Source organism: Delphinus delphis, chromosome 3 (genome assembly GCF_949987515.2).
Source record: "Delphinus delphis chromosome 3, mDelDel1.2, whole genome shotgun sequence".
Classification (NCBI taxonomy): domain Eukaryota; kingdom Metazoa; phylum Chordata; class Mammalia; order Artiodactyla; family Delphinidae; genus Delphinus; species Delphinus delphis.
Window position 1 is genome coordinate 55,447,998 of NC_082685.1, and position 24,422 is coordinate 55,472,419.

General features: G+C 44.4%; 4 protein-coding genes across 7 annotated transcripts in view; all 4 read right to left on the bottom strand.

The window, feature by feature from the left end:
* Positions 1-24,422, bottom strand: part of LOC132423202 (protocadherin gamma-C4) — a 176,393-nt gene that overhangs the window by 114,999 nt on the left and 36,972 nt on the right. Inside the window, exon 1 of one of the 4 annotated variants that reach the window (XM_060008673.1) lies at positions 1,918-4,314. The exons of the other annotated variants lie outside the window; for them this stretch is intronic. Coding sequence (XP_059864656.1) covers positions 1,918-4,314 — 2,397 coding nt within the window. Of the gene's footprint in view, positions 1-1,917; positions 4,315-24,422 lie in introns of those variants that run through there. 4 annotated transcript variants of the gene reach the window in all.
* Positions 4,338-9,182, bottom strand: LOC132421602 (protocadherin gamma-A7-like). Its single transcript, XM_069540496.1, has 2 exons — positions 6,707-9,182; positions 4,338-4,501 (listed from the first exon to the last, which is right to left on the bottom strand). The coding sequence occupies exons 1-2, from the start codon at positions 9,180-9,182 to the stop codon at positions 4,338-4,340; spliced, it is 2,640 nt and encodes an 879-aa protein (XP_069396597.1).
* Positions 9,212-16,504, bottom strand: LOC132421603 (protocadherin gamma-A6-like). The gene is made up of 2 exons (XM_060006427.1): positions 14,066-16,504; positions 9,212-9,259 (listed from the first exon to the last, which is right to left on the bottom strand). Exons 1-2 carry the CDS (start codon positions 16,478-16,480, stop codon positions 9,212-9,214), a joined length of 2,463 nt encoding a protein of 820 aa, XP_059862410.1. The 5' UTR covers positions 16,481-16,504.
* On the bottom strand, positions 17,555-20,012 carry LOC132421604 (protocadherin gamma-B3-like). The gene is given in 3 exon segments (XM_060006429.2): positions 17,555-17,752; positions 17,755-19,664; positions 19,667-20,012. Coding segments are annotated over 3 exon segments (2,454 nt in total).

Sequence of the window (24,422 nt, forward strand, 5' to 3'; positions counted from 1 at the left end):
AGCTTCCTGTAGAGTTGTTGCCTTTTAATATTCTTTTTAAAATGGCATTTTAATTACACATTAATAATAATGTTTTCAAATTAATTTTGTGATGTTTTACTAGGATATGTGCTTTTACTTTGAAGTTTTATCAGAGATTATTTAAATTTTATATATTTTCTATTTGAATAGAAAATACTTGAAAGATACAAATGAATATACAATGAAAAGCAAGTGTCCGTCCTGTTCTTCTGCCAGTGAGAGATGATTACATTTTAAAGCCGACTTAGTTAACTTTTAAAGGTATACATATAATCTAAAGGTAATTTTACCTTAACTAGCACTTTGATCAAAAGAACCACAAAATTATCACTAACGAGTCAAAAAGTGCCAGTGCAAGAATAAATGTCTCTTTTCTTCAGCAGTTTGTACAGTGGCCATTAACTGAAGCAGTTGCTAAGGGAAATCTAGCAAAGGCCCGATACAATGTATTATCATCTTGTGTATGTACTTGTATGCACATAAGACTGTCAGTCTTGTCTAAAATTTGAAGAATTCAACATGCTATTTTTCTCCTAGAGATAGTAGAATGACTAGAAGACCTCTAGCTATATTAGTTTAGGGCTACAAAAAAAAAGATATTTCAAAAATTACATAGGAGAAGTGTGTGTGACAGGAATAACAGAGGCCAAAACATTGTGTTTTCTTTGATAGAGGAAGCCTATAGAATGAGCATCAATACAGATTAATCCTGAAAAACCTATGCTGCAAGTAAGGAGAACATGCTTTTATCTTCTGGTGAACATAATGAATCTACTGATAAATAAAATGATTTTACACACACACACACACACACACACAGAGCACAATGAATACAATTACAGTAGGCCCATCTACATAAAAATACAGGTTAAGAGACGTTATTCTAGGAGTTTTTGAAACAAAAGAGAAGTAAATATAGGAAACAATATTAGATTAATATGGAAACCATTATAGTTAAATCAATTAAGAAAACTACCTAATTTTAGATTATATTTTTTCTTTAAAGGTTTATTTATATGACTGCCTACATTTACATTTACAGTATATCCAAGCTGAAAAAAATCACAATATATTAAGCTGTGGAAGAAAAATTTAGGGAAAAATCTCAGTAGTTTTATGGGAGACCCTATAACATTGCCTAATGTTTCCCTTGTAGATAAAACCACAACTTGACTGCTTTGTAAATCTGAGCCTGGTAAGACACCACTGAAAGACACATAATTGCTCCGAATTCAACCTCCCTTGAAGAATGGTATGACAGCTTTTAGACTGGCTACTACACTCTTAAGACAATGTTTGGATCGAAAAATTGTATATAGGCACACATTGGTAATATCTTGAGTTTGGTTCCAGACCACTACAATAAAGGGAATAGCACAATAAAGCAGGTCACAGAAATTTTTTGGTTTCCCAGTGCATATAAAAGTTATGTTTTAAGTGTGCAATAGCATTATATCTAAAAAAATGTACATGCCTTAATTTAAAATACTTTATTGCTTAAAAATGCTAACCATCATTGGAGCCTTCAATGAGCCAAGCATAATCTTTTTGCAATAGTAATATCAAAGATCACTGATCATAGATCGCCATGACAACTATAATGATAAAGTTTGAAATATTTTAAGATTTAAAATACTGTGACACAAACTGTGACACAAAGACATGAAGTAAGCAAATGCTGTTGGACAAATGGTGTCAATAGAGTTGCTTGACCCAGGCTTGCCACAAACCTTCAACGTGCAAAACAACAACAACAACAATGAAAAGACAAAGACTCAGTATCTGCGAAGCGCAATAAAGCAAAACGAAATAAAACAGGGATACGCCTGTATTTGCTTGTGAATATGGAGAACTGTCTAGACCATAAGAAGCAGGTTATACTTACAGGAAACTCACCTGATGGGAGGTTGACTCACTGGAATTACAAAGTGGAAATAAGGCCCCAGATGAATCACCGCAAAGTATGTCTTGTCCTGAACTCAACTGCTCATTACATTTTAGAAAATTAAACTCTGTCTTTCCAGTATGGGCAACGCACAGATTGTAGGAATAAGGTAAAGTTCCTTCACTGTAGTTGGGGGGAACCACGGGGCCAGACTTGACACAGACACCAGGCTGAAAGCAGCCCCAGGCAGCGGGGCTGGAGGAGTGTCGAAGGTGTAGGGCGACCGCCAGAATCACTGCCAGGAGGAAGAGCACCGAGATCAAGGCCAAGGCCACCACCAAGTAAAACTGCAGCTCAGCTTGGGGGTCAGTGGGCTCAGAGTGGTCACTGAGGTCCGGCAGCGCCTCCTGCAGGCTGTCCGCGAAAACCAGGAGCAGCGTGGCGGTGGCCGAGAGGGGCGGCTGTCCCCCATCGCGCACAGCAACCAGCAGGCGCTGGCGGGCCGCGTCCCTGTCGCCCAGGGCCCGCGCCGTGCGCACCTCGCCCGTGCGCAGCCCTACGCTGAAAAGTCCGGGCTCGCTGGCCTGCAGCACGTGGTAGGACAGCCAGGCGTTGTGTCCAGAGTCGGCGTCCACTGCCACCACCTTGGTGACCAGGTAGCCGGGCTGCGCGGCGCGCGGCACCGTGTCGAAGAGCGCCGAGCCGTCGGGCCCCAGCGCCGGGTACAGCACCCTGGGCGCGTTGTCGTTGCGGTCGCCCACCAGCACGCGCAGGCTCACGTTGGCGCTGAGTGCGGGCGAGCCGTGGTCGCGGGCCTGCAGCGTCAGCTCGAAGGCGCGCAGCTGCTCGTGGTCGAAGGCGCGCTGCGCGAACACCACGCCGCTCTGTGCGCTCACGGACACGTAGGACGACAGCGCGCGCGGCTCCAGGTCGCTGGCCAGGATGGAATAGGAGACGTGGCCATTGAGCCCCAGGTCAGGATCCAGCGCGCGGACTTGAGTGATGGAGGTGCCAGGAGGGCTGTTCTCTGCTACGTGGACCACGTAGGAAGCCCGTTCGAAAACTGGCATGTTGTCGTTTACATCACCGATGTGCAGGGTGATGCTTGAGCTGGAGGAGAGGGGTGGCTTGCCTCTGTCAGTGGCTGTGATGGTGATGTTATACTCAGGGGTCTGCTCGCGGTCTAGAACTCCATCTGTCACTAATTTATACGTGTTTCTTGAAGTATTGAGTATTTTAAATGGAACATCACCTTCTAATTTACAAATAACTTCTCCATTGTGTCCGGAATCCTTGTCACGGATTTTGAGCAAAGCAATGTGTGTTCCCAGCTTGGTGTCCTCCATAATAAGATCTGGTAGAGACTGGAATATCACTTCTGGGACATTGTCATTTATGTCTAGGACTTCTATCTCCACGGTACACTGGGCAATCATTCCTCCACCATCCTTTGCTTCCAAAACTATGGAATATTCTTTGACTTCCTCAAAATCTAATGCATTTAGAAGAGTAATTTCCCCAGTATTAGAATTCAGGTCAAACTGGGTAATCTGGCCTGCTTCAGTGAAAGAGAAGGTGATCTCGGCATTGACACCCTCATCTTGGTCAGTGGCCATAACTCGAAGCACAGTGGTGCCTGGGAGCACGTTTTCTGGAAGCTCCACCCTGTATAGTTCTTGGCTGAATACTGGAGGGTTATCGTTGGCATCAGTCACTAGGACTTGTATCTGTGCAGTACTGCTTAGGGGTGGATCCCCGAAATCCAAGGCCATCAATGTCAAGTGGTAGGACGTCTGCTCTTCCCTGTCTAAAGGTGTCTTCAGTACCAGCTCAGGGTATTTACTGCCATCTAATTTCTCTTTAATCACAAGTGAGAAATGATCATCAGGACTGAGCTGGTAATTCTGTAGTGAGTTGGTAGCAATATCTGCATCATGGGCAGATCCTAAAATAAATCGTGCCCCAGGCTTTGTGGACTCACTTATTTGTAGCTCAAAGGAATTTTGCATGAATTTTGGTGTGTGGTCATTAACATCCTCGATCTCCACAGTCACGTGATAAAAGTTCAATGGATTTTCAGCAACAGCCTCAAATTCTAGAACACAAGCCGGCTTCTTCCCGCATATCTGCTCCCGGTCTAGCCTGCTGCTAACAAGTAACTCCCCGCTCTCTGAGCTCACAGTGAAGTAAGGCTTCTCCGAACTGACCCGCAGTTTTCGAGTCGGTAACTCGTGGACACTGAGTCTCAGGTCCTTGGCGAGGTTCCCCACCACCGAGCCCTCTGGCATCTCCTCGGGAATCCTGTAGCGGATCTGCTCAGAGAGCGCCAGGCAGAACAAAGACAGCAGGAACGGAAAGAGCACTGGCCGCCTCTCAGCCCAGCCCCTCTCCCCAGCTCCGCTCCCCATCCCTCTTGCTCCCCTCAGCTTGCTCACCGGCTTGGAGACGCCGGATTACAAACAATCTCTGTGCCGCAGTTGTCCGGAGCTCCGAACAGCTTTATTCCGGCGTGGGGGGTCAGGCAGGGTTTCTTCTTCTCCAGAGGAGGAAGCGGTGGAAAGGCTAGCGAGTCTGAGATGGGAAAGTGCGCTGCGTCTGCGCGAGGAGGTCGCCAGCACCAAGCTCTCCACTTTGGCCAACAGCGGCGCCCAGAGTCCGCACTAGGAAACTGCAGCCCCCGCTGCTTAAGTTTAAACAGCTAAAGTAATTATAACCGTTGTGCCCAGCTGAAAAACCTTTTTTAGATGTCCGTATATTTAATAACGTTTAATTTGTACTATTAGAAACGTCATTATCCCAACTTTCCAAGTTTTTAGGTAAATCAGGTAGGTTTGATATATAAACATCTATATACTGACATAATTATTCCCCGACTTTCAAATCCGCACTAGTAATAGAAGGATAACTATAACACAGACTTGGCCTAAACGATCTCAGAGCATAGTAATTGTGAATACTTATTAATTAGCAATATACTGGATAAGGTTTTATCTTTTTTTTCCTCGTAGCCTTTTCCCTTACTGTTGTGGTACCTAATTCAATTTTTCCAGAGAGCAACAGTAATGCTGAAATTGTCTTTTAAAAGGGTACAATTTTTTTTTGAGCACAGGCTCCGGACGCGCAGGCTCAGCGGCCATGTCTCACGGGCCCAGCCGCTCGGCGGCACGAACCCGTGTCCCCTGCATCGGCAGGCGGACTCTCAACCACTGTGCCACCAAGCAAGCCCTAAAAGTGCACAATTTATACTTACCTCTCTTCTTCCAAAATAGTTTCAGTGATTTCTTTATAGTAATATTTCTTGATTTTAACTTCCAATATCTCACTTAAAGAAATGATGCAGCCTTTTAGAAAAGAGCCTATCCCTCTCCTTCCCATTGCACGATTATTTTCCTGGGTACAAAATGCAACATAAATCTCCAAAACTACAGGGGAATAATATATTTTGCTTTGCAACACAAACTCACTAAGCATGGTCTATGTACTGAGGCACTTGTTCCCACTTCTGTACTTATCACATACCGTAATGACGGTTGAAGGAAATAGTCCCTAGAAAGTTTATTTGCAATAGCTCACTGAATTTAGTGACGATTTCTCCCCTTTGTTTAAAAATATTTTTAATCATCTAATAAATTTGGTTGGGGGGGTTCTTTTTCAAAATACCTGATAGCCACATTTCTGCCTCATAGAGTGTCAGTAACATTATCCTCTCCCCCAAGTGATTGTACATCTGAACACTTCAGAATGTATGAAATATACTCCCACAGGACTGCACAGACCTTTATATGCAAAACACCACATAACACAACATTATGCTAGAAAAAATGTGCTCTTACCTAATACTCAAAAGGTCCCAGTAAACAAGATTACCTTGTCATCAACTACTTCCTGATACTAATCAACTGATGTACTGAGTTATACTAAAATGTTGTATAACAAGTATAGAAGTAGTTAATTGCAGACTAGATTACTTCTAACTGAATTTTTCAGCAGACCCAATAAGTAAAATTCACTACTGGTCTAGGACTTGAGTGTATGAGATGGTTGTTTCATAAAGCCAGCATCCCAAATCTCCCACTTATAGAGCCCACATACACACTTTGAATGACTGCATCACTAACACAGCACATTAGAATTTGGGGTAAAAACATGCGATGGCCTATTTCACAAATGTTACTTATGACACTTGAATGGTATTTTATTTGATGTCGCATTTTATTGGTTTTGGACAATGACCTTTAGTGTAGTATTAGACTCCATGCCTGTCATTGATAAAGATCTCAGTGAAGCCTGACACACACACATTTCATTCTTTAGGCATCCATCTAACCTTCTACCAGGACCTGACTTTAACAGACAATTGTGGTTTAAATAGGTCAAAAGCCATGGAGGTTTTCAAGGTCACCAGGGGGAGTTACATGGAAGCAGAAGCAAGGCACAGAAAAATTTTTCAAGAGCCTTTTATAGATCTGATCTAAAGAGAGTCCTGAGAAAACAGAAGTGTACTTTCTTAAGAACCTCATGCAATGAGAAAGACTTAACAATTCATTCTCATTTATAAAATACATGAATTAAGAACACCATGTGGAACATAAGTAGAAGGTATAAAAATGCGATTATCCACTTATTCACAATCTTGTCCATATGCTTTCACTATAAATATGATGCCAAAACCTATGTCAATCAGCGTTCCATGTTAAAGAATCACCTCCGAAATAAACGATTAATCTTGCTTTACCACTTAAAAGGGTTTTTTTACCCATCTTCAAATCACTTATTTCGCAAAACAATAAAGAAATTTACACAAAATATACTTCTTCAAAGAATATAAAGATAAATGAATGACTGAACTCACCTGAATACTTTGGGCTTTATCCTTACATTCATGAAAATCTATGGATGTTAACAAGGGATCCTTATTCTCACAGCTCTCCTGGCTGATGAGCGTGTCCGCGTAGTTGGGCTGCGGGAAGATCACTTGACTCCCCCGCGAGTCCGCGGTGAGCGAGACCTCGTGGGAATAGGTCTGCAGGAAAGCCCGCACCCCGTCCACACCCACAAAGTGAGAGACGGGCACGCCCGGCAACCCGCCTCCTGAAGCCTGGAGCAGGCGCGACATGTGCCAGCGCCTCAGCCTGAGTGCCAGTAGAACGACGACAAAGGCAAGAAAGACGCAGGACACCGCGGCCACGGCCATCACCAGGTACAGCGTGAGGACGGAGTCGCCAGAGTCGTCGGAGCGCTCGAGACTCCCCAGGTCTGCCAGCACATCTGGGATACTGTCAGCCACAGCCACCGTGAGTGTGACTGTGGCGGAGAGAGGGGGCTGGCCGTGGTCCTGGACCGCCACTACCAGGGTCTGCTTGAGCACGTCTCTGTCCAGCAGGGCCCGCGCTGTGCGCACCTCGCCAGTGTGCAGCCCCACCGCGAAGAGTCCTGGATCGCTGGCCTTGAGCAGGCGGTAGGACAGCCAGGCGTTCTGGCCCGAGTCTCTGTCCACAGCCACCACCTTGGTCACCAGGTAGCCGGGCTCTGCGGAGCGGGGTGCCAGCTCCACACCCGTGGAACCGTCAGTGGGGAGGGCGGGGTACAGAATCTCAGGTGTGTTGTCGTTCTGGTCCAGCACGAATATGTCCAGTGACACGTTGCTGCTGAGCGGTGGGTCCCCGCTGTCACTTGCAGTCACTCTCAATTGCAGGTCATGAAACTGCTCATAGTCGAAGGAGCGCAATGCATACAGGACTCCAGTATTGGAGTTGATGGAAACATAGGAGGATACAGATGGCCCCTGGAGAGTATCTTCAGATACGGAGTATGTGACACGGGCGTTCTCGTGGCTGTCAGGGTCACATGCAGTCACAGAGAAGATGGAGGTGCCTCTGGGGTTGTTCTCAGGCACAAAGACGGAGTAGGAGGAGTGGGGGAAGGCAGGTGGGTTGTCGTTGGTGTCTGCCACATACATGGAGATGTGAGTTTCCGTTGACAAGGGCGGGCTTCCACCATCTGTGGCTTTCAGTGTGATGTTATATACAGAAAATTTTTCCCGGTCTAGGTTTTCTGCTGTCACCAATCTATAATAATTGTCTATTGATCTTTCTAATTTAAAAGGCAGATTTTCTGAAACAGTGCAGGTCACCTGACCATTTTTCCCAGAATCTCGGTCTTGAAGGTAGAAAAGAGCAATTACTGTTCCAGGAGGAGTGTTTTCAGGGACTGAGCTGCTTACAGATGTTACAGTCATTTCCGGGGCATTGTCATTCACATCTAAAATTGTGATCAGTACTTTAGCCCTTGTCATGCTACCAGCACCATCCTGAGCTTGAACTTCCATTTCATAGTAGCCAGATTCTTCATAATCTAGGCCATCTAAAGTTGACAATTCTCCTGTGTGGGAGTTCAGCTGGAATATCTGTAGAATTTTTGGAGTTATTTTCCTAAAAGAGTATGTCACTTCCCCATTGACTCCCTCATCCAGGTCGATAGCATTTACCGTGAGTAGTCTTGTGCCCACTGGCACATTCTCAGGGACAGTTACTTGGTACTGGGGCAAAGAGAAGACTGGCGCATGATCATTCACGTCCACCACTGTTACTTGGACACGGGCGGTTCCGGATCTGGGTGGATCACCGCCGTCAGAGGCTGTGAGGAGGAGGTGGTGAGCTGTCACTTCCTCCCGGTCCAGCACGCGCTCCAGCACTAATTCCGGATATTTAGTTCCATCCTCTCCAGTTTGCACAACCAGGGAGAAGTAGCGATTGGGGCTGAGATGGTAGCTCTGGAGAGAGTTCGTGCCCACATCCGGATCCCTAGCCTCATTTAACGGAAATCGCACCCCAGGAGCTGTATTCTCCATTATTTTCACATTCATTTCTTCCGTCAGGAATTTAGGAGTGTTGTCATTAACATCCATTATTTCCACTTCTATAGGGTAAAGATTCATTTTATCTTCCATCAGGATGTTAAAGTTCACCAGACACCGCACGCTCTGCGCGCAGAGCTCCTCCCGGTCTATCCTGCCCGCGGTGACCAAGCTGCCGCTTCGCGGATTCAGAGCAAAGAGCTGCGTCCTACCTCTGGAGACGATGCGGACGCCCCGCTCCGCCAGCTCCCAGGACTCCAACCCCAGGTCCTTGGCGATATTACCCACAAAAGACCCTGTGTCTGTCTCCTCCGGAATGGAGTAGAGAATACGTCCTGCCGAAACTTCCCTCTGGGTCCCCAGGAGGATGGAGAGCAGGATGAATCCTCTGTAGTCCCCGCCCCTCTCCCGAGCCGCCATTCTTGTTGTGCTCATCTTTAGACACTGACCTATCTCCTGTTGTGTTTCTGGATGCCAGTATGTCTGCGTGGAGCCCTCTGTATTCGGAAAAGGAGCCCAGAATCCAGTGGTATAGAGGCCTGAGTTTAGTGCAGCTTGGAAGAGAATTTGTCTCAGTCTGGCCTTTCTTTGTGCTGTAAAAGCTCAGTGGTTCTGGCGGATCTTTTGAACCATTTTTCCCCTGGCTGGTGAACAGCGGCGCTCAGAGTCCTTACTAAGTTACTGCACCATATTGAAGCAAAATAATTGATTTTTCAGAAAGTTGTTTTATCCTTCAAAATTCTCCCATTTATATCTTCAATTCATACAACTCTGATATCATTTAAAATTAAATTTTAAGCAACTGTGCGTTAATGCAACAATGTTCATGGATGGATGTTTATTAATCCCAGATTTTTAACTCTCTGCCCTGCATTGCAATTTTGAAATGATTCTTAGACATTGCCTCACACCTTATTGCACATAGATAAAAATCAGTCATTGCAGATAAAAAAAAGTATGATTTATTTTTAAAAGGTGTGTATACATAAGAAAGATGTTATGTAGAAAATGTTTATATCAGCATATACATTTAAGTTAATTCAATAATATTGAACATATACTATGTTCTAGACACCACCATGGAAGGCAGAGAGTCCATTTTTTCTTTAACATATAGAGAGATAATTTAATAACATTTTTCATTGAATGGAATCTTAGAGATTGTTTAGTCCAATACCTTCATTTTAATGATTTTAAAAATGAGAGGGAATTGCTTTATCCTTGACTATATAATGGTAGAACCAATGTAGGAATACAAATATCCTCATTCCCAGTCTCCTAAGAAGAAAAAAGGGAATCATTGTTGGCCTTGGCTGATGCTTTATGCTCAAAAAGTGCCATTAGAGATGAGGTGAGAAGCCAAGCAGCTCCAATCAGCTACAGAAGCAACTCATTTTATACAGAAGGCATAAATTTGCAGATTCTACTGGCTGTGGATTCATAAGGAAATGAGTGTTGGCTTCACTGTTTCTTTTCATTATGCAATTTAAATAATCACCCTACCCTATAATTGAGAAAAGATGGGTCTCTAAACAGCCTTTGAGGATAGATGCAGGACTGTCCTGAGAGGATCCTTAGAGGTACTCACTGCTCCACTGATGTTAACGAAGTAAAACTCAATTGTTGATGGATCCGAGGTTACTCTCAGCTGGCAGAAATAAAACAAATTCCTTCCACATAGTTGCAGAAGAGAGAGACCTGTTCTGAAATGAAGACCTGGCAAGAAATCACCTTGCTTTGTAAATTATTTTCAGCCCTGGGGAGTAGCTAGTAGCACCAGAAGGGAGAACTAGAGTGACACTGTAAAAGCTTAGCTCAGTTGGTGAGAAGTTCCTAACTAAGTAATCTATTTCTGCTCTCCGATGGCCTTACGTCAAAATACAGGAAATACTTTGAATGAAATGCCGTTTCAATCTATCAAAATAATTCACATCATATTTGCTTTCACCTAGTAGATAAAAGAACTTTTTTGTTGTTCAAAGGAACCAATATGAGTATTGTAGATTAATTACATAACCAGGAGTTTAAAACTATTAGTTTAGTAGCAATCTTGAATTTCTTGTTGATGTAAGCAAAGTATATGGTCATTAAAGATCATAAGTACTTGCAGATATTTTCAAACAAAACTTTCATGTCCATATATTATGGTTCCCAATGTCATAATTTTTTTCTTCTTGATACTTCAAAATTCATAGCGTAATCTCACATTTGTCTCTTATTCTGTTTTTAAAAAGTCTCGATTAACAATACTTCTGGGTACCTTCTTTGGAGCTAAATAAATAAGATCTAGATAAAGGACACAGTCAAGTTTTTTTTTTTTTTTTTAACCGGTACACAGGCCTCTCACTGTTGTGGCCTTTCCTGTTGAGGAGCACAGGCTCCGGACGCACAGGCTCAGCAGCCATGGCTCACGGGTGTAGCCGCTCCGCGGCATGTGGGATCTTCCCGGACCGGGGCATGAACCCATGTCCCCTGCATCGGCAGGCGGACTCTCAACCACTGCACCACCAGGGAAGCCCACAATCAAGTTTTTAAAGTTACTTTACAACATAAAATTAAATATTAAAAATTTCTACTCAACCACCAAGAGGTATTTAAATATAACATAAAACTACTGTATAAAATTGAAATAATGTATTTTTAAAGGGAGTATGTTATTATTGATTGAGTTATTGGGAAGAATCTTGACCTTCATTTGTTTACTTACATAAAAAAATTCTATGAAAAGTCTATTCATCTTCCCAGACAGTGAGTTATTCACCTCCTCTCCTTTCTTTATGGGACATTTTTTTTCCTGAAGATCCATTTGTTTGGAGTTCTGTTTAGGTTTTCATTCCCAGGCAAAGATGTAGGATTCTTCCAATGATTCTCTCTGAGATTTTACTTCTTCCCCTTTGACATCACTTGATCAGAATGGGTGGTTTTCACAAGTGATAAAATAGCCCAATAATTTGGTAGATTTTTTTCCTGGTGCTTCCAAATCATTATATGCTCAAAATCTCAGATTGCCTATCTTTTTAATAATGATCTATAGTATGTAAGTCAAAGAGCCTCAGCCACAACTTAGCAAAGTCCATGATTGCCAGGATTTAACACTTGTTCAGTCCACGTGAATGAATGACTATTGTGAGAGTAGAATCTAACAGTTTTTCTGTCAGTGAAATATTTTATTTGTTTAAATGAAATGTTCACGGGTAATTCAGATAAGAGAATAAAGTAAACTACCTAGTATCCCAGTTACTCAGCAGATAAGGAAATAAAATAAACCAGTCTACCAACCATGAAACGGTTAGTGAGTTTTGTTTTTAACAATGGAGGTACAAGATTAGTTTAAATCATCCAAAATTCGTAGTATACTAAATAACATTTACACTCTCACAGTGTGTGAAACAAATCTTAATATTAAAGACCATCTGACTCCCACGACCAATATCCAAGATTTAAGTTCTTTAAAACCTGAATTCTATTAAATTCTGATTAAACCATTAAAGAATTATATCACAAATGTCCAAACAAATTATATTTGAAATGTGTATGACTGGAATCTCTTGGTTAGTCATATACACCTGGAATCTTGAAATAAATAATTCTACAATAATCGCTGAAAGTAAATATCGATTTAGAAAAACATGCATTAATTATCCTTTAGCAGCTAACTTAAAGATATCAACTCAGTATTATCTTTCTTTATAAACACTGACAATTTCAGATTACAAAGGAAGTTCTCACTCATTTTCAAGATATATTCTGAATTGTCTACTTTACACGTGCATACCAAATTTAGATGCACAAATGGCAAATCCATTGTGTTATCAAATATTAGAATCCTAAGCTCAGGATTGGAAAATACCTTGGCTATCATGAAGTTCAACAACTCACCAAATTATATCAATATTACCTCCTGTATGCCATTAATCCCAGGACAATCAACGTCCTTTGGAAAAGCACCAATAATAGAATCTCCTACCTCCTAGGAAGTCCATTTTGTTAGAACAACTTAACTGGAAACTTTGCTGTTTTCTACTCACCAAGCCATAGTTTCATTCACACCTTTGGGCCATGATGATTTAGATTAATCATTCTTTTAAATGACAACCCTTGGGCTTCCCTGGTGGCGCAGTGGTTGGGAGTCCGCCTGCCTGCCGATGCAGGGGACACGGGTTTGTGCCCCGGTCCGGGAAGATCCCACATGCCGCGGAGCAGCTGGGCCCCTGAGCCATGGCCGCTGAATCTGCGCATCCGGAGCCTGTGCTCCGCAACGGGAGAGGCCACAACAGTGAGAGGTCCGCGTACCGCAAAAAAAAAAAAAGACAACCCTTCTTTCCTTAAATATTTGAATAGGGTTCCTACATAACAAAAGCTTTATTTTATCTGGGTTTAATATGCTAAATCATTTAAATTCTTATTTGAATACTATTAATCCTTCATTCTCCCATTCACTAGTCCTCTAATTTTAGAGCTGTATCTTGTAAGTGGACACTAATTACCACATTTAAAAACTCACTTTCTTTTTCTTTCTTTTTTTTTTTGCGGCACGCGGGCCTCTCACTGTTGTCGCCTCTCCCGTTGCGGAGCACAGGCTCCGGACGCGCAGGCTCAGCGGCCATGGCTCACGGGCCCAGCCGCTCCGCGGCATGTGGGATCTTCCCGGACCGGGGCACGAAACCCGTGTCCCCTGTATCGGCAGGCAGGCGGACTCCCAACCACTGCGCCACCAGGGAAGCCCAGATCTTAATCTTTTTAAATAGAGGCTGTGATTCAGTTTTTTCCACAGTATAAAAATAATCTCAGGGGCTTCCCTGGTGGCGCAGTGGTTGAGAGTTCGCCTGCCGATGCAGGGGACGCGGGTTGGTGCCCCGGTCCAGGAGGATCCCACATGCCGCGGAGCGGCTGGGCCCGTGAGCCATGGCCGCTGAACCTGCGCGTCCGGAGCCTGGGCTCCGCAGTGGGAGAGGCCACAACAGTGAGAAGCCCACGTACCGCAAAAAAAAAAAAAAAATCTCAGATATGCCACATGATAGAAAAAAAAAGAAAAGAAAACAACTAAGAAGTGAGATGTAAGCAACCCAAGGCACAAAGAGCTTGCCAAGAGGAGAGGAGTAAAGGAAATTCAGGGCATACATTATTACGATTTATTTTGGTGAAATTCGAGAAAACTAAGATTTAATAGACCTCTACTGATATAAAAGAAAAACCTTCTCAAAACTATGATTCACTGCAAAAGACTAAGAAAACTAAGCACTGATCAAAGAGAATTTAAATTTTTCCTGTTCGAATAAGAACAATAAAAGCAATAACCTCACCTGAACAAGGGAGTCTTGCTCTTTACAAAAATCTTCCTGAATCAAAAGAGGCTCGCTTTTCTCACAGCTCTCCTGGCTGATGAGCGTGTCCGCGTAGTTGGGCTGCGGAAAGATCACGTGACTCCGCGAGTCCGCGGTGAGCGAGACCTCGTGGGAATAGGTCTGCAGGAAAGCCCGCACTCCGTCCACACCCACAAAGTGAGAGGCGGGTAAGCCCGCTGGTACACCTCCCGAAGCTTGCAGCACGTGCGATCTCTGCCAGCGCCGCAGTCTGAGCGCCAGCAGCACAATGACAAAGGCAAGAAAGACGCAGGAGACCGCGGCCACCGCCACCACTAGATACAATGTCAGACCTGAAGGGTCAGAGTCGTGCGGGACCTCCAGGCTGCCCAAGTCGGCCAGGACATCCGGGAGGCTGTCACCCACAGCCACTGTGAGAGTGACTGTGGCCGAGAGAGGGGGCTGGCCGTGGTCCTGGACGGCCACCACCAGGGTCTGCTTGAGCGCGTCTCTGTCCAGCAGGGCCCGCGCTGTGCGCACCTCGCCCGTGTGCAGCCCCACCGCGAAGAGTCCCGGCTCGCTGGCCTTGAGCAGGCGGTAGGACAGCCAGGCGTTCTGGCCTGAGTCTCTGTCCACAGCCACCACCTTGGTCACCAGGTAGCCGGGCTCTGCAGAGCGGGGTGCCAGCTCCACACCGGTGGAACCGTCGGTGGGGAGGGCGGGGTACAGAATCTCAGGTGTGTTGTCGTTCTGGTCCAGCACGAATATGCTCAGAGACACGTTGCTGCTGAGCGGTGGGTCCCCGCTGTCACTTGCAATCACTCTCAGTTGCAGGTCACGGAACTGTTCACAGTCGAAAGAGTGCAATGCATATAGTACGCCAGTGTCGGAGTTGATGGAGATATAGGAGGATAGAGGTCCCCCCTGGACGGTGTCTTCAGCTAGGGAGTAGGTGACCTGGGCATTCTCATGGCTGTCAGGGTCGTGTGCAGTCACGGAGAAGATGGAGGCACCTCTGGGGTTGTTCTCAGGAATGTAGACAGAGTAGGAGGTGTGGGGAAAAACAGGCGGGTTGTCGTTGATGTCTGCCACATTTAGGGAGATGAGCATTTCTGTAGACAGAGATGGAATTCCTTGGTCTGTGGCTGTCACAGTGATGTTGTACGAAGACACCTGCTCTCGATCTAGAACTGTATTCGTCACTAATCGATAATAATTGTTTACTGATTTTTCCAGTTCAAACGGCAGACTTCTTGAGATAGAACATGTTACCAGGCCATTCAGTCCAGAGTCTCGATCATATACTTGAAAAAGAACAATCACTGTGCCTGGCAGTGTACTTTCAGCAACTGACCTGCTTCCAGAGGTAACTACCACTTCTGGTACATTGTCATTCACATCCAAGATAGATATTAAGACTTTGGCTCTGTCTTGTAGACCTGGCCGATCCCGGGCTTCAACATCCAGCTCATAAAAGCTGGAGTCTTCATAGTCTAGATTTGCAGAAGTTGATATTTCTCCAGTCAAAACATTCAAGCAGAAAGTCTTTGAGATCTTTTCTGTTATCCTCACAAAAGAATACGTTACTTCCGCGTGGGCTCCTTCATCCTGGTCCCTGGCATTTACCGACAACACTGGCGTACCTACTGGAAGATTTTCAGGAACACTCACACGGTACACAGACTGAGTAAACACTGGAGCGTTGTCATTTGCATCTAGGACAGTAACCAGAATTCGAGCCACACCTGAGCGGACAGGGTCACCGCCATCCACGGCAGTAAGGACCAGGCGGTGAATGGCCTCTCTCTCCCGGTCCAGGGCGCGCTCCAGCACAAGCTCCGGGTATTTGGGCCCATTGGCTTCGCTTGGCACGTCCACTGAGAAGTGACTATTCCCGCTGAGCTTGAAGCCCTGGAGAGAGTTCACTCCCACATCCGGGTCATAGACCTCCATTAGCGGAAACCGAGAGGATAAGGCTGCGTTTTCGATAATTTTCACTTCCAATTCTTCCCTTAAGAATCGGGGTGCATTGTCGTTAATGTCCACTATTTCCACTTCCACGGGATAAAGATTCAATTTATCCTCAACAAGGATGTTAAAACTCACCAGACACGGTTCGCTCTGAGCGCAGAGCTCCTCCCGGTCTATCCTGCCCGCGGTGACCAAACTGCCGCTTTGCGGGTTCAGAGCGAAAAGCTGCGTCCTACCTCTGTGGACGATGCGGACTCCGCGCTCCGCCAGCTCCCGGGGCTCCAGCCCGAGATCCTTGGCAATGTTGCCCACAAAAGAGGCTTTGTCCAGCTCCTCAGGAATGGAGTAATGGATCTGCCCGGCCCCGGCCTCCCACAGCGGCCCCAGGAGCATGAAGAGCAGGAGCAACACGCTGTAGTGCCGCCGCCTTTGCAGAGCCGCCATTACTGGCTCGTTCTGGACTTCCCTGGGATTACGAGTAGGGTGAACAGGTTCGCATCAATTTTGGGGCTTCTCAGAATTGGAGGTCAAGGTCCATAAACAAGCCGCGATCAGATGCGAAGCGTTTTAGGACAGAATGTCTGCGCAGCTGCAAAGCTTTGGTGTAAGTTGTGCTTTGTGCTTTGAGGATATAACTCGAGTTCTCACTGCTTTCCTTGCCCGGTTGGTGAACAGCGACGCTTAGAGTCCTAACTTAATACTGCACGGTTCCGTGGAAACCATTATACACAGGATCTTATTTCTGCTAAATCTGCATAGATGACACTCAATATTTCTCTCCCCAAGAATGAAAAGCACTTGGAAGAATAAAATAGCGTATTTTGAAATTTTTTATATGTTCCCTGGAGTGACATTTATTTCTGTGACATTTCTTATGGCACTGGAGAACACAGATACGTTTACACTTTTCTATAAATCTTGAAACCCACACTCCACCATCATTTATAGTTGTCTCATTTTCAATAAGGGTACCAACAACCACAAACATGTTTGGGACCAATCCACCACTAGGTCACAAGAGTTGCCATTTTTAGACGTCATTACCTATTTTTATCAACATATAGATTAAGAACTGCCCTAATTTAGCCAATATTTGTTTATACCCTCAAGAACATGCAAAGGAAGTGAAAATATATAGGCTACAGTGAAAAAGTATTCTTATATTTATATTATATATAAAACATAGTTTAGGACTGACTACACTGAAACCATGTAAACCACTTAATTGTTTAGATTATATATAAATAATATGTCCTACAACGAGAATAGATACTAGCATATTAAAAATGTTTCAGGACATATTGTTTTAGAATTAACAGAAATTTCAAGATCATCACTAAGCGACATTCCATGAAAGAACAACTGCAACACAGATTAGTGAACAAAGAATTTCTAACAGCCTCCCCATACCCATTCTATGTCCAGAAAAATCAATAAAACACCAAAAAGAAAAGCCCCACAAAAAACAGGGCATACTTAGCCTGTATATTTTTGACCTCTAAAATAGTGAATCGAAACCTAATTATACTTATGGGAGGAAAAGGTTTTGAAGTAACTCACCTGTTGCAAATTGACTGAATTACAAGCAATTTGGGGATTGTCGTTACTGGTACTTTCAAGCCAAGAGGCTTCATTATACAGAAGATCTCGTGGTAGAGCATTTTCAGGCTTTATATTGAGAAATTTAAACTCGGTCTTTGAGGAATGTGTGGCGCACACAGATTGTAGGAATATGGTAAAGCCCCTTCCCCATAGTTGGGGAGAACTCCGGGTCCAGTTTTGGAGCAAAAATTAGTCTGAAAGCAACTCCAGGTGGCAGGGCTGGAGGAGCGTCGCAAACTCAGGGCAACCGCCAGAATCACTGCCAGGAGGAAGAGCACTGAGATCAAGGCCAAGGCTACCACCAGGTAAAACTGCAGCTCAGCTTGGGGGTCAGTGGGCTTAGAGTGGTCACTGGGGTCCGGCAGCGCCTCCTGCAGGCTGTCCGCGAAAACCGGGAGCAGCGTGGCGGTGGCCGAGAGGGGCGGCTGTCCCCCATCACGCACAGCAACCAGCAGGCGCTGGCGGGCCGCGTCCCTGTCGCCCAGGGCCCGCGCAGTGCGCACCTCGCCCGTGCGCAGCCCCACGCTGAAAAGTCCGGGCTCGCTGGCCTGCAGCACGTGGTAGGACAGCCAGGCGTTGTGTCCAGAGTCGGCGTCCACCGCCACCACCTTGGTGACCAGGTAGCCGGGCTGCGCGGCGCGCGGCACCGTGTCGAAGAGCGCCGAACCGTCGGGCCCCAGCGCCGGGTACAGCACCCTGGGCGCGTTGTCGTTGAGGTCGCCCACCAGCACGCGCAGGCTCACGTTGGCGCTGAGCGCGGGCGAGCCGTGGTCGCGGGCCTGCAGCGTCAGCTCGAAGGCGCGCAGCTGCTCGTGGTCGAAGGGGCGCTGCGCGAACACCACGTCGCTCTGCGCGCTCACGGACATGTAGGACGACAGCGCGCGCGGCTCCAGGTCGCTGGCCACGATGGAGTAGGAGACGTGGCTGTTGGGCCCCAAGTCTGGATCTGAAGCGCTAACTTGGGCGTTGGAGGCGCCGGGCGGGTTGTTTTCTGCCACGTGGACCACGTAGCAGGCCTGGTGGAAAACCGGAGCGTTGTCGTTGACATCAGCGACTTTCAACGTGACACTTCTTTTAGAGGAGAGGGGCGGCTTGCCCTTGTCAGTAGCTGTGATAGTGACATTGTATTCTGGAGTCTTCTCTCGATCTAAGGCTCTATCTGTCACCAGCTTGTATGTGTTTTTTGTATCTTGAACTATTTTAAATGGGAAATTTCCTTTTAGTTGGCATAAGTTTTCCCCATTAAATCCAGAACCTAGATCATGTGTTTTGATCTAGGCAACCACAGCCCCCAGCTCAGCATCTTCTTGTATATATTTAGATTCAGAATCCAGGGTTATCTCGGGAGCATTGTCATTTTCATCCAAAATACCTATTTGTAGTTTGCAATGCGCAGTTTGACGTCCACCATCCTTTGCTCCCACCCCAGTTGTGTAGTTCCCTCTCTCTTCAAAGTCCAGTCCTCCACCAGTGGTGAGTTCCACTGTTTCACTGTCCAGCTTGAACAGTTGTCTCACTGCCTTACCAATATTGATAAAAGCGTAGGTGATCTCAGCATTGATGCCCTCATCCAAGTCAGTGGCCATCACTCTTAGCACAGAGGAACCCAGGGGTAGGTTCTCTTGAACACTGACCCTGTCCATGTCCTGGGTGAACACTGGGGGGTTATCATTTGTATCTGCCACAACTACCCTGATCTGCGTAGTGCAGCTTCTGGCTGGCTCACCCCCATCCACAGCCGTGAGGACCAGGTGGTGGCAGGACTGCTCTTCTCTGTCCAGGGGAGCCTGCACTACCAGTTCTGGGTACCTACTGCCGTCTGGGTTCTCCTTCCGGATCAAAGAGAAATGAGGGTCAGGGTTGAGGTAGTATTGCTGCAGGGAATTGACACCTACATCTGAACCTTGTGCAGATTCCAGGGCAAAGGTGGCTCCAGTTAGGGCCAGTTCACTGATTTCCGGCTCAGTGACATTTCGGCTAAAGGTCGGTGGGTTGTCGTTGACTTGAATCTCCACGGTTATATGAAAAAGTTTAAAGGCTTTTCAGCGACCATTTCGAATTCCAGAACACACATCGACTTCCTGCCACAAATCTGCTCTCGGTCTATACGATCGCTCACAAGTAAGTCTACGTTCTCGGTGCTCACTGTGAAGAATTTCTTCTCTGCACTAATCCGCAGGTTCCGTGTACACAAATCTCGCACGCCAAGCCCCAGATTCTTGGCGAGGTTCCCCACCAGCGAGCCCCTGGCCAGCTCCTCTGGAATAGCGTAGCGGACTTGCTCCGAAAGCGCCAGGCGGAACAAAGACAGCAGGAAGAGAAACAAAATTCGCCTCCGCCCAGCCTGGCGCTTCGACCCGAAGCGGTTTCCCATCCCACTCGCTGCGCCTTTGCCTTTCTGATCCCGAAGAGCTGCGATCGCTAAATGATCCCAAGAATTTCTGAGCAGGAGCTACTCCTTGGACACGTCTTGGCAAGCAGATTCTCGGATAGATATTTCTGCCGCAGAAAACCTCAGAGAGTGCACAGTTCGCGGGATTCCGCGGTCCGCAGGCGATTCCTTTGCTTCAGGAGGAGCTGGATACTTTGTTCAGTACTAGCCAACAGCTGCACCCCGCGCCTCGGCTGCAGAACTGCACTAGTGATTACTAAATCAGTTCCAAATATAGAGCCAGCTAGAAGACAAGTCTACTGTGTCCTCATACAGATACTCATTCGTCCCATGTTATAAGGATTTTAACATTTTTAAAATGTACTGTATCTTCGTTCTCGCTGTCATTTCTTTGAACTTGAACTTTATCCATCCAAATCAGGTGATTTTTATTCCTCAAAGCCAGAGGTATCTTGCTGAAGATGTTTATTGGCGTCGTCATGCTTTTAGTTTCCATTTTCATACAGTGGCCATAATAACATCTTCCCTGCATACCTCAGTAAAATTGAAGACCAAATAAAGTAATATGTAGAAAGTGATACAAATGACAGTGTTGGTTGTGACAGAAAGTGTAATATGAAAATTCTTGAAATATCAGCTTGATATGTATTGTTATTTCACTCTATTTCCTTTTCTTCCAACTTTTAAAAGTAATAAATCTCACAGCTTTTAGTTTTATCCTATGCATTGCTTTCTTCTGTCTTTATAATCTTCTTCCCAAAATAACTGATAGATAGCAAGGAGATTGGTTGTCCTTATGAAATAGAAGTATGGTAAAGAAGCAAGAAACTCTCTTTTCCTTAAATCGTAGTCATTTAATTAAAAATAGACACTTTTCCGTGTCTTTTTAATTAAATGACTATGATTTAAAACTATTCCACTAATTTTATTTGTCCACACTACATTACCATTGTCTTTAATTGTACTGTTTCTTCTCAAGTAGCTTAGCAATGGTGAGTTACTTGGATTTTGGGGGTGAAGCATGAGTCTTTATAATGATATATTCCAAAGAAAGTAATCTATGTTGTCCACTTTTCCTTGGTCTCTGGGTTACTATCTGATCATCTCAACTCTTTGTTATTGACACTCTTCCTTTAGCAATAAGCACTTCAGTTTCCATGTTTCTGATAGGTTTCTTAGAGTATTTATTCCATTTCCAAACTAGAAATCTTCATTCAGAAATTGTTTTGTTTTGTTTTGTTTTTTTGTTTTGTTTTTTTGTTTTTTTTTTTTTGCGGTACGCGGGCCTCTCACCGTTGTGGCCTTTCCCGTTGCGGAGCACAGGCTCGGACGCGCAGGCTCAGCGGCCGTGGCTCACGGGCCCAGCCGCTCCGCTGCACGTGGGATCCTCCCGAACCGGGGCACGAACCCGTGTCCCCTGCATCGGCAGGCGGACTCTCAACCACTGCGCCACAGGGAAGCCCAGAAATTTTTTTTTTAACTACATAATATATGGTCAGTCTAAAACTTGGAAGATGTATAACAATGTAGAACTCATTTTATAGTGGAAAAGCACATTTATCCAGGATTCTAGACAGAAACTCATTGGCATCTCTATACAAACATAAAAAACACTACTGGGCTTCCCTGGTGGCGCAGTGCTTGAGAGTCCGCCTGCTGATGCAGGGGACACGGGTTCGTGCCCCGGTCCGGGAGGATCCCACGTGCCGCGGAGCGGCTGGGCCCGTGAGCCATGGCCGCTGAGCCTGCGCGTCCGGAGCCTGTGCTCTGCAACGGGAGGGGCCACAACGGTGAGAGGCCCGCGTACCGCAAAAACAAAAGCAAAAAAAAACCAACAAAAAAACCCCACTACTGACTCAAGACTGCTCCAAAATATGACTGAGCAAGTGCCTTTTTTTTTTAAACACTGTGTGAGCACTTCAATTAGTGCAGGAAAGGTATCTTTTCAGAACACACATGAAGCTAAAGATTCAAGTATTTCAGAGTATACTATGTATAGTATATACACTCACGGTGTGTAGATCACGCATTTTATTATGTAAAGTCTATTGAAGTTTATAGAGATATAAAAGGTATTTTCTCCCATTGCATGAAAAAGTTAACCCAGGACACATACCCAAATCTATACAGTAATCTTTTCTTTAAAAAATAATGGAAAAGTGAGTTTTCATGTAGGAGTGAATTATATCAGTATTCAGTATTGATCATACAGATTCTCTTGTTACTCTTTGGATGACTTCACTATTCAGTGAGTCTGTACATTGTACCCTGAGATCAGAATTGCCCATATATAAATATAATTAGATCCCCTTCAAATAAATGTTGAAAAAATAAAAATCAAGTGGTCCTAGGTTCCCAAATGTATGGTAACCCTTTCATGTGGTTGAGTAATGTAACCTACTATTCCATTAATAATATTTTATTGCCATTTTCCCCATTTATTCATACTTTGCAGCTGATGTTCAAGTTGTTGAAAGTACAAAATTTTAAAGATTGAAAAATCTTTTAAAAATAAGGATCTGAAAATCATCTTCAGCAAATCATATGCAAAAATGAATAGCGTACATAGTTCTTCCATTACACAAGACATATTCGTGAAATTTGAGACACACAGACCAGCATTTCATAAGAAAAATCTCATAGTTTAAGATGAGCACATCCCTGAGAAATAGTTTTTTAAATTTCCAAACCATTTTAAAGTCGTGTCAGTGAAAATTTAATTAACTATCAAGTTAAGAGGAAAAAAAGGGAATTTTATTCGAGCTGAACTGAGGATGATAACCCAGGAAGCAGCTTCTCAGAAAGCTCTGAGAACTGCTCTGCCTGTTAGAAGTTGAAGGCACAGTCAAATACATTTTTGAGACAAAGTATCGTTTATCAAAATGATATACTGATATTCTGTGTAAAGTTCACCAAGGATACATAGTCCAGGTAATTATGTACAAAGTGAGCAGAAAGTCACCGTGACCCTCTACAGAGCTGGGAAAGAACACTATTCTTTTAAGAAGTTACAGCGCTAGCATCAGGAGAAAGAAAAAATATTGAAAGAAAAAATACAGTCAAGCAGGCATTCTCATTTCTGAGGAGCTCTGGTTAATGTGTAATATAGATGTACACTGCACATTAGGGAGGGAGGAGGCCCAAACAAACACAGAGAATTTTATCCTTAATTTTTCTTGTCCTGCCTTACTTTATTTCATCAGTTGAATTGATTTTCCAAATACAAATCTTAAACTCTTCTAATAAAGTAGAATTGTAGCTGCACTTGCAGAAATGCAAACATTCAGGTCAATATTGATTCTGAAAAGTGGAGGGGTTATGTGTAACCAGAAGATGCCAGGTGTATGGTATATATGTATTTAATGAACTGGTATCTAATTATTTGGCGATTTTAAACTGCATCACAGAATTTATTCTAAAGCATAATTCAAAGGATCCTTTGATTTCTTCTCTAAACAATTACACATGTCCAATTATTACATGGGTTAACCCAAACTTTCCAGATTTCAGAATGCCACAGACATTATCATCACTATAAATTTAATCTGTCTTTCTGATACTGATCACGCAGAAGTTTTCTATATTCTTCCACTGATTTATGCAAATTATTAGTACCCTTACAAAAACAGCAGGTACTAAAATACCAATACTGCACAATACTTTCTCCAAAACATATGTGCTATTGGTGTTTAGGCAAATATTCAAAAGAGAACATTACATCTAACAATTTGGATGTTCTAATCAAACAACTCTTCTATTAACAAACAGTTCTGGTATAAGAAAGCCTTTGGATAAAGTGATTATGTATAACCACTTTCTTTTAAAATACTTGGAGCTTCCTTAAAAAACTACAAATAGAACTACCATATGACCCAGCAATCCCACTACTGGGCATATACCCCGAGAAAACCGTAATTCAAAAAGAGTTATGTACCAAAATGTTCATTGCAGCTCTATTTACAATAGCCAGGAGATGGAAACAACCTAAGTGTCCATCATCGGATGAATGGATAAAGAAGACGTGGCACATATATACAATAGAATATTACTCAGTCATAAAAAGAAACGAAATTGACCTATTTGTAATGAGGTGGATGGACCTAGAGTCTGTCATACAGAGTGAAGTAAGTGAGAAAGAGAAAGACAAATACCGTATGCTAACACATGTATATGGAATCTAAGAAAAAAAATGTCACGAAGAACCTAGAGGTAAGACAGGAATAAAGACACAGACCTACTAGAGAATGGGCTTGAGGATATGGGGAGGGGGAAGGGTAAGCTGTGACAAAGCGAGAGAGAGGCATGGACATATATACACTACCAAACGTAAGGTAGATAGCTAGTGGGAAGCAGCCGCATAGCACAGGGAGATCAGCTAGGTGCTTTGTGACC

What these genes read in the sequence shown, in the direction of transcription:
- LOC132421602 (XM_069540496.1), bottom strand. Translation starts at nt 9,182, where the DNA reads ATGGCGGCTCGGGAGAGGGGCGGGGACTACAGAGGATTCATCCTGCTC. An exon ending in TTTGAAGAAGTATATTTTGT is followed by an intron (nt 4,502 to 6,706) that starts GTAAATTTCTTT and finishes CTCCTCGCGCAG; the next exon opens with ACGCAGCGCACTTTCCCATC.
- LOC132421603 (XM_060006427.1), bottom strand. Translation starts at nt 16,480, where the DNA reads ATGGCGGCTCTGCAAAGGCGGCGGCACTACAGCGTGTTGCTCCTGCTC. An exon ending in AGCAAGACTCCCTTGTTCAG is followed by an intron (nt 9,260 to 14,065) that starts GTGAGGTTATTG and finishes TTCCGAATACAG; the next exon opens with AGGGCTCCACGCAGACATAC.